General features: G+C 44.9%; 1 protein-coding gene across 2 annotated transcripts in view; it reads right to left on the bottom strand.

Moving 5' to 3' along the window:
* camsap3 (calmodulin regulated spectrin-associated protein family, member 3) overlaps nt 1-13,863 on the bottom strand; it is a 39,331-nt gene that overhangs the window by 4,246 nt on the left and 21,222 nt on the right. For both annotated transcript variants that reach the window (XM_053613311.1, XM_053613310.1), the window contains exons 3-11: nt 8,310-8,441; nt 5,879-5,956; nt 3,447-3,585; nt 3,084-3,223; nt 2,893-2,977; nt 2,583-2,628; nt 2,424-2,482; nt 2,149-2,221; nt 88-2,056 (exon numbers count right to left, since the gene is read on the bottom strand). In XM_053613311.1, the coding sequence (XP_053469286.1) occupies nt 88-2,056; nt 2,149-2,221; nt 2,424-2,482; nt 2,583-2,628; nt 2,893-2,977; nt 3,084-3,223; nt 3,447-3,585; nt 5,879-5,956; nt 8,310-8,441 (2,721 nt within the window). The remainder of the gene's footprint in view (nt 1-87; nt 2,057-2,148; nt 2,222-2,423; nt 2,483-2,582; nt 2,629-2,892; nt 2,978-3,083; nt 3,224-3,446; nt 3,586-5,878; nt 5,957-8,309; nt 8,442-13,863) is intronic.

Below are 13,863 nucleotides of genomic sequence, written 5' to 3'. Positions count from 1 at the left end.
CTGAAAAAGGTTTCAAAAAAAAAAAATGTTACGCACATGCTGTGTTTACATACGCGAGCAAAAACACAGCCGTGTCACTGCACTGACCTTAAAGAAAAAGCCGATACCACTCTTCGTCTCCGGCTCGGTGTGATCGCTCATGGAGTCAGAGGCGGCGTCAAGGCCATGTTCAGCATCCTCTCCGTCCAGCCCACTCAGAGAGGACAGCGGGATCTCGATCAGACTGCTGGGTTTGCGGGTGAAGGCTGATGCTGGGATGTCGCTTTCAAAGGAACACTCTGATGGAGCGCCTGAGCTGCTGCCTCCATGATGTTCCTTCCTGCCAGGAAAATGGTTGGAGCCTCCATCTAGTTCCAGGCTGAAAACGGTTTGGTCGTCGCTCGTGTCCTCGCTGAGGGGCCGAGAGGGAGGACGCGAGTCGCTCTGGGAGACTGACGAGCCGAAGCTGAAGGAGGATGAAGTCTGGTCTCTGTAGTGCCAAGGGGATACTTTCCGTCGATGAGGCATACTGTCCACACAATGTGGGGCCGTGATGACCCGGGTGAGCGTGGGCATCTTTGGATCTGCAGACCTTGAGTGGTGCTGATTTTTGGGGCTTTTTGGAGGTGCAGATTGAGCCCGGCGGTGAGAGCCAGGCGATTTCGGGGGAATGGCTTGAGAGCTGATTCTGCGAGATGGGGAAGGGGATGAGGAGGCAGAGTTGGGTATCAAGTCACGAGTTGACTCCCTGGACAGGCGTGGAGGTCCTGCTGCAGTGGAGCTCTTCGTGCTGGGTGGGATGACCCATGTTTGGTTGGCAGAGGGGATTTTCTTCAACAACAGCTGGTTCTGCTGCTCGGACAAGCGCTGCACATCACTCTGCAGCGAGCTCAGAGCTGCGTTCAGTTTTGACACTGCATTGTTATAATCACCCAATGGTACACCGGTCTTCTCACCCGACGTTCCTGCCACCGTTTTGTCTTTAGAGGCCTGCTGCGCAGAAGTTTGAACCTTCCTGTCATCTGGAGGGCGCTCCTTCTCCTGCTTCGCCTCACTTTCTTCATCTTTCTCCATGCGTGCTAGTCTCTCATCCAGCGACATGCGTCTTACGTCTTCCTCTGCGCTGACCCCCTCAACGTCTTCTTCCTGCTCTTTCTTCAACTGCAAGAAGGCGCTCTTGCCCAGCCTCTGTCGATGCTTGGCAAAAATGGCCTCGATACGCCTCTTCTGAGCCTCGATGGCCTTGCGCTTCTCCTCCAGTCTTGCCCCAAGCTCCGACATTTCACTGGTGAGTGCCGGACTTTTGCTGGGGCTCTCCTGTGTCTTTTTAGCTGCCCAGCTGGTCATCTGCGGGTCCTCGTCGGGAATCGGCTGCTCCTGTGCCAGTTTCTTTTTACGCTCAGCGAAACTGGTCATCTTCACACCGCTGTCTGGGGTCTCTTGCCCAGACGAATTAGCCACCCGGGCACCACCTGCAGGCGTGGCGGGTGTGGATTGAGTTTTTGGAAGATCCTCCGAGGCATCAGAGTCCACGCTGCCATCTCTTAGTACAGAGTCGTCGTCACGTGAGCCATCAGACGTACGTCTGGTGCAGCTTGCATTTCCCATCGGCCTGTACTGCATTCCTGCCCCGGAAGGGGCGGAGCCGCTGAGGATAGCAGGGCTACCGTTATGTCTACGACTGGCTGGGTCGTCCGGCGAGTGCAAATAGAACCCATCAGGCGCTCCATCCGGATGTAAACGAGGCTCCATTTTTCCCTCATTGTGAATGATTTGCAAGGCTTCCTCGATGGTGGGCAACTCCGCCGCGTCACCCTCGTCGAGGCCGTTCTCCTCGGCCAAAAGGGGCACTGCAGGACTACGGGAGGCCCAAGAGGCACGCTGGGGGCCGTTAGGTCCTGGAGACCTGCTGATGTCCTCCGGAGGGGTGTAATGGGCACGCTTCACAGGCTGTCCCGCAGGATTGATGTTATCCGAGCTGACGGAGCGCATGATTACAGGGTTACCCATCACTATGTCCACATCACTGTCGAGACCAAAGGGGATACTGAAGGACACAGCAGATGACAGGGGACGACTAGACACATCCGGAAAAGAAAAATGAGCAAAATCTGAGTTGCAAACGAATACGAGAATTTAAAATAGCGCAACTGAAATTCAGGGTTTTACCTGAGAGGGTTTTTAGTCCATGATCGTCCAGCTGCCTCTACATGAGACATTGAGGTAGACTGAGTCAGTGAGCCTGATCACACAGAGATGCAGAAAAACACACAGACTAATGTTAACGGATGGATATACACACTATGTGCTGAAATGCCTGCGTTACACGAGTACATTCCAGCGACGCGCAATAAAAATCCACAAAGAAGTGATGGTGAAACGACAACGTGCGGCAAGAAACAAGACCTGGGAGCGCTCAGAGGCTGCGTTATGCTTCCGCTTACCTGGAATTGGTGTGGCAGGGGATATTGGCAAGAAAGGCTTTTTAAATAACGAGGGAGAGCTGATAGAACAAAGGAGACACAAATACTTATAGTTAACCTCATTTCAAAAGCAAAACACACTTTTGTGTGAAGCATGCTGTGTACTGCGTGTCCACGTACCTGCTGCCAGAGCCTCTGTTGCCATTTTCTGAACCTCCAGAGGACTCTGAGGAGAAAACGTCATATGAGTATCAAATATCCCAGCAGTCCTTTCCCTCAACAACTTCACAAGCTCTCTAGAAAAGGCCATTAGACGAGCACTACAGCATTCGATACTTCAGTGTACATCTGATTATTTGATGATCACCAGAGTCACTTACGATGGAAGACAATAATGTTTTATCATGCAAAGTACTTTGATGAATTTTTAGAGCAAAAGAACTGCAGACCTTAGAGAAATTCTGTGTTCGTAAGAATCACTGTCTCTAACCTGTGGCGTTCAGAGGCTGAACAAAGTCAGGCTTCGACACTTCAAACCAATACAAGAGCTCTGCCAGAAAGCTCAGCATATTAACCTGCACAACAAATACTCCAGAATTACACACAAAACAACACATGCAGAAAAAATAAATAAATAAATTTTAAGAACCTACTATAAATAAAGGCAAAATAATGGTGTACCTGTAATTCAGGTGGGCTGTAAAGCATGTCCTCCAACACCAGGGGGCAGCAGCTCTTCAGACAACTTTCACAGAACTCAAGAATGAGCTGCAGATTATAAAGACTGTCGGCCAAAGACATGGATTCCTTCATACAAACATCTGCGTGAGAGAAAGAGCACGAGAGAGAGAGAAACCACCAAAGTAAAAAAAAATGGAGGATAAATATAAAGATACGAATATCAAAGTGCAATCACAAACCTAACACCTTGCAGATTTAGTCTGAACTTTGACCTGCGCTTGACATGGCTGACTGAGAACAATAAACAATGCCAAAACATGTATACAGCTGATTGGAATCAGAGATACAGCCGTGTGGTTTTACCTTCTAAGCGCAGCAGGCCAGGACAGTAGTAGTGTATGACGGCAGCGATGGCACAGCCATTAGAGAGATCCTTCACTTCATTCACGACAGGAAAACAGGGCTTGAGCTTAGACAGCAGCTTATCCTTCCTGTACCGGAGCTGCACATGACAGGAATGGGGGATTTGTGGGAGTCCATGCATGCTTCCTCAAATGAGGTTTTTTGTTATCTAGAGCCGCGTTTGAAATGGCGTACTCTGCATATTTCAGAATGCGATTAGCGTGTTCGCTTCAGGGCTCCGTTTCAATATTCTTGAACACGCTGTGAATTTTTCCCCTTGAAGGCCACCATCGTCAGAGCCGTTCCTTTAGATAACCTCTTGGAAGGGTTACAAGGAACAAGCTGACATAGATGTAGACTTCAGAAGCAAAACCTGCCCAGAAATCATTGAGATATGAAGCAAAATCAAGCTGTCTATAAGTGTAAACTTGAGCAAAACGATAATAAAATACTTTTTTTTTAAATTATATTTTAAAGACATTGCTATTTTTAAATTGAGGTAGTTTATTTCGATAGCTAGCTGGTAAACGTTTGTTTGTGTTTTAGCTCTTATTTTTCACTTAGTTAGTTACAGTTTGTTACGCTTTTCTAGACACTCGAAGCGCTTTACGTAGTATGGGGTGGAGAAATCTCCTCAACCAGCACTAGTGTGTAGAATCCACCTGGATGATGCGACGGCAGCCATCGTGCGCCAGAACGTCACCACACACCAGATATTAGTGGAGAGGAGAGGAGAGTGATGTAGCCAATTCGGAGATGGAGATTATTAGGGGGCCGTGATCGTGAAGGGTCAATGGGGGAATTTCGCCAGGACTCCGGGGTTATACCCCTACCCTTTTACAAGAGGAGTCCTGGGATTTTTAACGTCCGCAGAGAGTCAGGACCTCGGTTTAACGTCTCATCTGAAAGACAGTGCTGTTTTTACAGTAATGTCCCCATCACTATACTGGGGCATTAGGACCCATACGGACCACATGATGACCGCCCCCTGCTGGCTGCACTGATACCACTTCCAGCAGCAACCTTAGTTTTCCCCAGGAGGTCTCCCATCTACGTACTGTCCAGGCTCAACCCTGCTTAGCTTCAGTGGGAAACCAGGCGAGAACTGCAGGGTGATCTGGCTCTGGCATGAAGGTCAAACAAAAGCATAGAAACACCGATACAATTCCGTAGCAAGTTCATGTAGTGAGCAAATCACGTTACACACGTGCCGTAGGTGTTATGCACTACGGAGTTGTACAGAATGCATTTATTCTTGTAACGGTACAAGAATAAATACATTCGGTACAAGAATAAATCCAATTAGCCACTCGCCACACTAAAAGCAGTGTGTGTGTGTGTGTGTGTGTGTGTGTGTGTGTGTGTGTGTGTGTGTGTATTATTAAGTACTAATGATATCTTTCTAAAAAAAAGGTTATCATGCTGAGTAGAATTCATCGCAATGGCGATATTTCGGCCAGCCCTAGCGTACAGTACGCCATTTCACACACAGCTTTGGCTTGGTTACAATATTATAATTCAAATACATTATTTTGTAAGCAAGAAAATACATGGAGAGATGAGAAATGTGCATTACAACCACACATGCACGCACAACAGCAAGGAAAATCCGGGCTCAAAAGAAAAACAAAACAAAAAACAAGGACCTCTTTTTTTTTTTTTTTAAAATGAAATAAATAAAATCTTTAAAAAGTGCAAGAGTGAGAATCCATGCAGAGGACCTCAGCCAAACACAGTGAGAATGAGGTCGGCTGAGATGGGGAACAAACAGCGAGGACATTGTTAGAGGAAAGTGGGACAAAGCGGGGACTCGGGAGAGGAGACGAGCTCTGAACAGAGGTAGCTGTGTGAACAGCCAACACCTGATACACCAGCGGAATCTGGCTCCTCTACCATTACTGTAATCTCCTTCAGATAGAACCACATCGCGCCTAAATAAACACACCTCATTCGTGGAGGGTCGTTGTCCGACATTTAGCCTTCTTCGTGAATCGTCCGAGCTTTAATTGAATCCAATTAAAGGGGTGTGTGCTCGACGCCTCGCTGCCTGAACTGTCTGCTCTTATTTTAATGAAAGAAAGCCGATTACTAACGTCACGATCCACAAAAGAAGACCGCGAGAGATAAAAGAGTGACGGGATGAAGGACAAAGAGAGAGCGAGATAGACTTACAGGAACAAGTTTCCAGTACCAGCGGGTGGGACACTGTGTGAGACGTGTGAAACGGGTACAAAGAAAAAACAGGAGCACAGAAGAGAGCACAGAAGAGAGCTATTAAATCTACCCGAGTGGGGGAAAAAAGGAAAAAGCAGCACAGAAGATCATAGAAGAAGGAGATGATAATAGAAGAAGGAGATAATTACGTCTGTACATAAGCTGTACGCGTGTCTTACCGAGGCCTGAACAGGCTGTGGTTCTGTACTCTGCTGGGTTTGGTCACTCTCTGTGCGTTCCTTCAGCTTCTTGTTTAACTATGTTGGAGAAACAAACCCTCAGTATTACACTGCTATACAGCAGAGCTGTCTGAACAAATCTCTATAATATTTACAGCATTGAAGACCGAATATCTACAAATAAACGATTAAGATCGCATGTCCTACATGTTTTGGCCATTTAAACATTTGGACATTTTGGTAATTTTTTTCCATTTTATTTTATTTTAAATAGTGTGTGTAAATTTCTCAATCAAAAAAAACAAACAAACAAAAAACAACAACAACAACAACAACAACAACAACAAAACATGTAACCTAAAAGTGACATTACATGTAACAGGTTAAACATTTCGAACATTTCTTTTTTTTTTTTTTGGGTGTCTGAATTTCAAATGCTGGAAAATAACCTCCATTATCTGAAATTCTATGAAGTGAGCATGTATAGTGAACAGGAGGTCATTTAATATTAGATCTAACTGTGTGATAGAGAGAGTAAACAAACAAATAAATAAAAATCTGTGTTGGAAGGAGGAAGAAAATTAATGCATGACTTAATCAATCTTACTGCACGTCGGAGGAGATAGATAGATAGATAGACAGACAGATAGCTAGACAGAGAGAGACAGACAGATAGACAGAGAAAAACAGGGAGATAGATAGACAGACAGACAGATCGACAGAGAGACGGATAGACAGAGAGAGAGGGAGACAGACAGAGAGAGAGGGAGACAGACAGAGAGAGAGGGAGACAGACAGAGGGAGAGGGAGACAGACAGAGGGAGACAGACAGAGGGAGACAGACAGAGGGAGACAGACAGAGGGAGACAGACAGAGGGAGACAGACAGAGGGAGACAGACAGAGGGAGACAGACAGAGGGAGACAGACATATTTTTGGCTGAAGATGATGGATTATTACACAGATTCAGGGTTGGCAAAGAAATACAAAATGAATTTAAATATCAGCGACTCGCGCACTACTATGGATAAATACTGTAAATAAAAATCATCTAAAACCTCAGAGTTTGTGATTTTCTTTAGTTTTGACTGTGGCAATATGACAACATTATTTCACGATTCATAGGCATTGAAATAATAAATATTTTAAGTAACAACTGTAATTTCAAAAAGGTATTTGAAAGCCATAAAGGCTTCAAAAAAACTCAAAACCCGGCCACTTCATGCAGAGGACAGTTCGTGTCAGTATTTATTCTGCAATTAGTGGAAACGAGTAGGGAGTGAAAATGAAGGATCACTCCACAGCCCTGCTGTAATGGTGTCCATGTTCCCATTTCAGGACACACCACCGGCTCCACCACACTTAACTGTTCGTGAAACAGGTAAAACATGAGCAATAGTACGAGTCTGTCTGTTGCGTAATTGTAGTTTTTTTGTGAGTTCGGCGAGGCCCAGACACCGCACGGCTCATTCCCATGTCTCGTTTCTCAATAAGGAGATCAGCGAGTCTGTATAATTGTTAACACCTGACCTACTATAGTCCAGAGCTGCAGAACGTTGGCTTTTTGGCTATGAAGGCCAAATTTTCTAACTGGGGATGGGGGGACAAGCATTCGTCCCTATGGACAAGAGATCACGACTTCTAACCCCAAAAAGCCATCTGTGGCCGGGATTCCAAAATCGGTCGTGCTTTCTGGGTAGGAAAGATGGCATACCCTGTTTATCCTTTCAATCAGAGCAACATCAGCCAATCACACTCATCGGTGAGCTCATGCTCGTGTATGCAGAAGATGGTAGATAGCTTTTTCCTCAGGGTGTGCTGCACTGCTCTGTGACGCAGCACGAGCAGCAGTTTGAAAAGATGGTGGGAGGGAATGGCTATGTCTAAATAATTTATTCAAATCTGATTTGGGCCATTGTGAAAACATGGCATATTTTTTAAAAAAAACAACTATACATCATTAAACATCATTAAAATGCATAAAACCTTTATAAAAAAAAGACATGCCAGGCAGTCTTATTTCAGTCATCCTGCGCCCACGTAACAAGTACGCTGTGATGTCATCAGAAATCGCCGAGTGACTGTACATGCCCATGTAACCATGAAATAAGTCAATTTCCAAGTGTAAGAGAAAAGAATAAATTAAGGAACAGCAACAACATTCGTCTTAATATCGCACCAATTAATCAATAACTCCTCCAACACCGGTAGTTCCATCTGTCTTCCTTTTGATACAGAAGAGTGCAAGTAGCGAGAGTCTGTTTGTTGTCCTTTTTGCTATTTGTCTCATGTAGGCGTGTTTATTTTGTATGAGACTGGGTGTGTGTATTGTTCTCTGTGAGACCTTGCATACTTGTGTTTTGTTTGACATTGTATGTGTGAGGTATGTTCTGTATAGGTGTGTGTGAGGTTGTACAATGCTACACACTCACCGTGTTGACCCAGTGCAGCAGCGTTCTCTCCCAGTCGTCTTCTCCCCCGAGTCTCTCCACTCCTCCGCTCGCCCTCACCGTCTCCATGGCTCCCACCGCCATTAAAGCGTCCATCACCGCTAAGTGGGCGCTCTGCGCCAATCGCAGAGAGAGAAGAACAACGGTCAGAACATGGATGAAACACAGCCTCCATTAAGGCAATCAAGCCATTACACTTTATGCAATAAAGCAGAGCAGGCACGTTCAGACATCACGGCTTTGGCTAATGGAGCGAGTCTGGAGAGACAGGAGGAACCAGAGGAACACACTGCCACCAGGTGGCGCCAGGGATTACGAGGGTAAAATGTTGAGTTATTTTTCATAACAACAGTATGTTAAGTCAAGTGTCAAGTGAGTTTTTATCATCATTCCTCTATATAGCTTGTGTACAGTGGAACGAAATGAAGTTTCTTCAGGACCACGGTGCAAACAGAACAGTACCCAGGACTACATAAAGTGCAAATATACAACAGCGTGAGATGAGTGCAAGGCAATAAATACACAGAACAGGACAGTAAACACACAGGACATGGGCTGTAAACTATAAAATATTGAGTAAACTACAGTATATACTAATCGAGTTCCAACATGGATCAAGCGATCAAGTGCCTTAATTCACTTTGGTTTTAATACATTGTTGATAGCAACGATGAAAAAGCTCACGGGCAAAATGACAACATTTTTCATTTCAATCAATTCTTGACAAAAATGCTAAAATCCTCTGTGACGTCGCATTTTATATAATCGAATAATCAAAGTATTTGTGCTGTAAAAAAATGAATAAATAAATATATATATTTTTAATCACATTACAGATATTCTTGTAAAAAAAAAAAATTAAAAAAAAAGCATCGCATAAATAGTGAGAGAAAATACATTCGTTAATAAATAGCAAACAAATTAATGTTTAAATGTTGATGTAATGTTTAACGGAAGGGATCTCGGTGTGTCCAGAGGAATTTGTGCTTTCTAGTTACTTGGTAGAATGAAAAGCTGCTCTTTTTTTTTTGTCTTATGAACTTCAAGAGAGAGAAAGAGAGAGAGGCTGGTGAGGGAACGACTGTAGCTGCTATAATGTAAGCGATATCAGGAACCAACTTGTTTTATGGACATTCCCCAACATTAAATGTTACTATACACTGTTAAAAAGTATGACATCATTCGATAATTCATGTAAAAAATGTTTGTTTTTTAAAAATTAATAATAATAATAATAATAATAATAATAATAATGATAATATCCATCCATCTTCTATACTGCGTATCCTCTTCAGGGTCACGGGGAACCTGGAGCCTATCCCAGGGAGCATGGGGCACGAGGCGGGGTACACCCTGGACAGGGTGCCAATCCATGACACAATCACATACACATTCATACACGCCAATCATCCTACCATGCATGTCTTTGGACTGGGGGAGGAAACCGGAGTACCCGGAGGAAACCCCGCAGCATGGGGAGAACATGCAAACTCCACACACACAGGGCCACGGTGGGAATCGAACCACGGACCCTGGAGGTGTGAGGTGAACGTGCTAACCACTAAGCCGCCGTGCGCCTAATAACAACAACCACCTTTCACCAAGCACGTATTTGGTATTTATTTATTTGTGATGACGTTTTGATGTGTGTATGATCGCTTGCTGCTCTTTTCTTAGCCTTTTGGTATCTTTAAACTGGGACCGATCCGCACCAACATGTTTTCCCAAGCAGACGATAAAGCATTTCCGTAAGTCTCTGTAGATAAAAGCGTCTGCTAAACGTAAACGTAAAAGAGTGGGACACTGAACCGTGTTTCAATTGGGAAACACGGCACGCAGACACCAACACAAAGTCTAAACCTGCCGCTATCGGTCACAGCGCGATAGATCAATAACTGCATATGAAGCGTACAGCTTTTCTCTTCCTCGTGTCCGTTCCGGCACGGCTCCCCGGTCAGGTTCCTCTTTCTCTCAAATATATTACAGCGTGACTCATTGTGATAGACTGTTGGGATCCACCTCGCAAATAAATTTCTTGGCGAAAACTTCCTTGTCCTACAAACCTCTCGTCTGTATCTGCGAGTGTACAAACTTACGCTCGTAGCGCCTCCCTTTCTAATTATTACACAACACCAGAAATGTTTCAAATGTACACTAAATTCACGTGTTGAGTCACGACCACACCTGCTGCACCCTGCACGAGTCAGAGGCATGACCTCCAACGTCCTGAGGCTGTTAATCGTCCTCGTCTTATCCTCCCGTCCCATTACGGAGACAGAGAGGCTCATTAAAACACCGTGTCAACATTAGCAGATCAGCCAGGGAGAGCTTCTTTAGTTCTGATAAGAAGTTTAGCGCTTTAAACACACGCTCTGTTCGCGATTCACACACCTGCTCACTGCTGCTGGTCTTTCTGGGGGTGTATTTTTATTTTGTTTTGTTTTTTTTAACTGTAATACATTGTGCTTCCAAACGGAGACACGAAGTCACTCGGGCACTTCACACTTTGACCTGCTGGGAGAGTAACGCCAGACTGAATACACGCTAAGAGGTCCAGAGGTCATGCACTGACACTAATGCTGCATCCCAAAGCGCCTACTTATACTACGCACTAAAAGAATGCACTGTTTTAGTGAAGGAAAAGTACGTACGTTAGAGCGTGTCGCAAAAGAGTACGTCCCAGTACTTGCATAATAACACGTCATGTAGCCATTATTAAATAACAAAAAAAACACATTATTTTACTTATCTTCACCATTATACCTTAAGGTACATCAATTAACACAGATTTAAACGACGCCCTATTCTTAGATCAATCTAAACGGATTAAAATTTTTTATTTATCGTCATCAAGGAGCATGAAGAATTTTTTTTTTAATGGAATCACACATTTAATCAACGTGAGTGGAACCTGAACATGCAGTCATGCAGAACCTCCAGATTCCCACAACTAACTGGAATTAACAGTTGAATGAAGTGAAACACTGAGTGAGAAGCTTATCTTGGATCAGACTTGGAGCTGTTTTGTACAAGCCGGCATTTGCAAACAGTCTTCAAGGACAAGCCCTATGTATTTCCGCTAGTCGCTAAAGCTGTGCCAAGTGCTGGCCTCTGAAGATAGCCAATCATTTCTAGTGGGCTGGAGGACAGCCAGGAGTTTTACTGCGCCCCTTCCCTTTAAAAAAAAAACAAAAAAAAACAAAAGTACAGACACACTGCAGGTTGCGCGGCGTGTCGTACTATCTGCTGACTGAGGTGTTGGTACACACTTGACCGTCTACCCACCTCGGTTGGATTGGCCACACGCAGTGCCTCTGGTATAATCATTAACCATGTTCAGTGGAGGAGCATGTCAGAACACATTCCTCAGCACATAAACCCAGGTTTCCTTTTACAGTAGGTTTATACCACATTCACACACCATTTTGTGAGTGACCAGTAGACTGGTCATGTTGCACACTCGAGTGGTGGCACCAGCTGACGGGTTCAGCTCTGGTCCTGACGCCCCGTTACATTCTGGGACAAGCGGTCAATCTGGAGGCTATGCTGCATTAAATAAAAGCACTGGGAGACTGGGGTTACACTGGCAAATCAAACTGGAAAATACGTTGAATACGTTTTGGAATTTGATTTTTTTTGGAAGAACAGCTAGCCGACCAGGGTTCAGGAACTCTTCTAGCTTGCAGTGCCAGATAAAATACATATTAGGCCAAATAATTCCTTAATTCAGAATCCATAAAGCTAAAGGAGTAGCGGTAACCTAGAGGTGTGCAATGAAACACTTTGGGGTGTGCTGTTATAGGAAAATCATCAATGTCAGGGTGGTGATGAGGCCGGACACAAGGCAGGGTTACTGTTACTACCCCGAAGTTGATTTTTTTTTCCCCCCTTATATCAGCATGTCCTGAAGTTCCTCTTCCACCACGGCAACTTGACAATGATTACATTTTTTATCAATTAAAGAACACTTTTTTAAAACGCATTTATAGTCGCATTTTATGCTACGGAAAATCTAATTCCCATCGTTCCCATTGATGCATTCATCTACAGTAACCGCTTTATCTTCAGTCTGTACCACGGAGTCTTTTTGTAATTTAAAGGCATGTTTTGGAGAGGTGGGTGGGAAGAAACCAGAGAACCCAAAGGAAACCCACACAGACATGGGGAGAACATGGAAATCCCACACAGACAGTAACCCAAAAAAAAGCCGGGCTTCTGGTGAAATCAATGATTTAATGAAAAGTGGGTGGGACACAAACGACGCGTCACAGACAGCTATAAACTCTCGGGTATAATCCGTTCCTGGGAGATCAATTCTGACAGAGGGAAAGAAATTAAAGAGAGAAATGAGAGCATGTACTTCGGCTCTGTTCTGCAGTACAGTGATTATACGGAAAACGAGCGCATAGCAATTTCATGACAGAAAACGAGGAATTAATAAGAGAGAGTGAGATGGTGTGTGTGTGTGTGTGGGGGGGGGGGGGGGCCATGTCGGGCCCTTCAGAGCTCGCTAAGCCAAATCACAAGTTCATCCTAATGAGAGGGTAGTGAGGTCCGGCACTAGATCAGAGGACAAAACAAGCTGCCAATTCACCATGGCAACCAACGATGACCCACAAATGCACCGCTTAGCAGCCCAAAGCGGCATCAATAAGCTCCCGGTCGAGAGGAGTCTGAGGCATATGCACAGCACAGAGAGTGTATTAGCTTCCATCATAGAATCAAATATTCAGACATCGACCAGGTTTGAGCAGGAGGTCGAGCGGGTCAGAGGAGGAAGGGGGAGGGGGGGTGGTCAGGAAACGGTGCAGGAAAGCGGACTGTGCTGCTCTTAGTCAGGGCACTCCTACATAAACAAACACACATCAATCTCAAGCCATCAGTATTACTCTAACCATTCTCTGGACTATGCAGATGCAGCAAGAGTGTCGCAATCAAATGACTTTGAATGTCTGATGTACAATCGTGGAAAAAGTTGACAAAAGTTCCTGTTGAATGGATTCAGTTTATGGTGTAAAGAGTTTCCGACCAAAAGCAGGCAAATTGTTCTGCTCAGGGGTGTGGGGTAGTGTAAAAACGTTAGAAAATGGCCCTGTTTACACTAGTGTGTTTCCGTTTTAAAACGCAGAACTGTTGCTACGGTTACGCCTGTCGTCTACACTACTCCGGCATTTTCGACCCTCGAAAGTGGACACTTTTGGAAATGCTGAAGGACCCCGTTTTAGTTTGAAAACTCCGGGCTCGCGTTTCAGTGTAAACGGACCAAAACGAAGACTTTTGAAAACGAAGGCGTGGCTTCGCCCACATTCGTCCCCCGATTGGGTCTTCTGGATCATCGCGTATCCTTCCCTGATTCGTCAAGCCCCTACCGTATGACCGTTACGCTACCTTGATCGTACGCACAACAACACGGAGACTGAACCGCAGGCTTTGCTGGCTTTGTCGTCATTCTCAGCAGCCATTGTGCAGTTAAATTCTGTATTTTATAAAACTGCGGCTGCCTACATGTGCAAGAGGCGAGCTACAATTAGACCGA

The sequence above is a fragment of the Ictalurus furcatus genome, chromosome 24 (assembly GCF_023375685.1).
Source record: "Ictalurus furcatus strain D&B chromosome 24, Billie_1.0, whole genome shotgun sequence".
Classification (NCBI taxonomy): Eukaryota; Metazoa; Chordata; class Actinopteri; order Siluriformes; family Ictaluridae; genus Ictalurus; species Ictalurus furcatus.
Note: the sequence above shows the minus strand (reverse complement) of the source record. Positions and strands in the feature narration are given on the sequence as shown.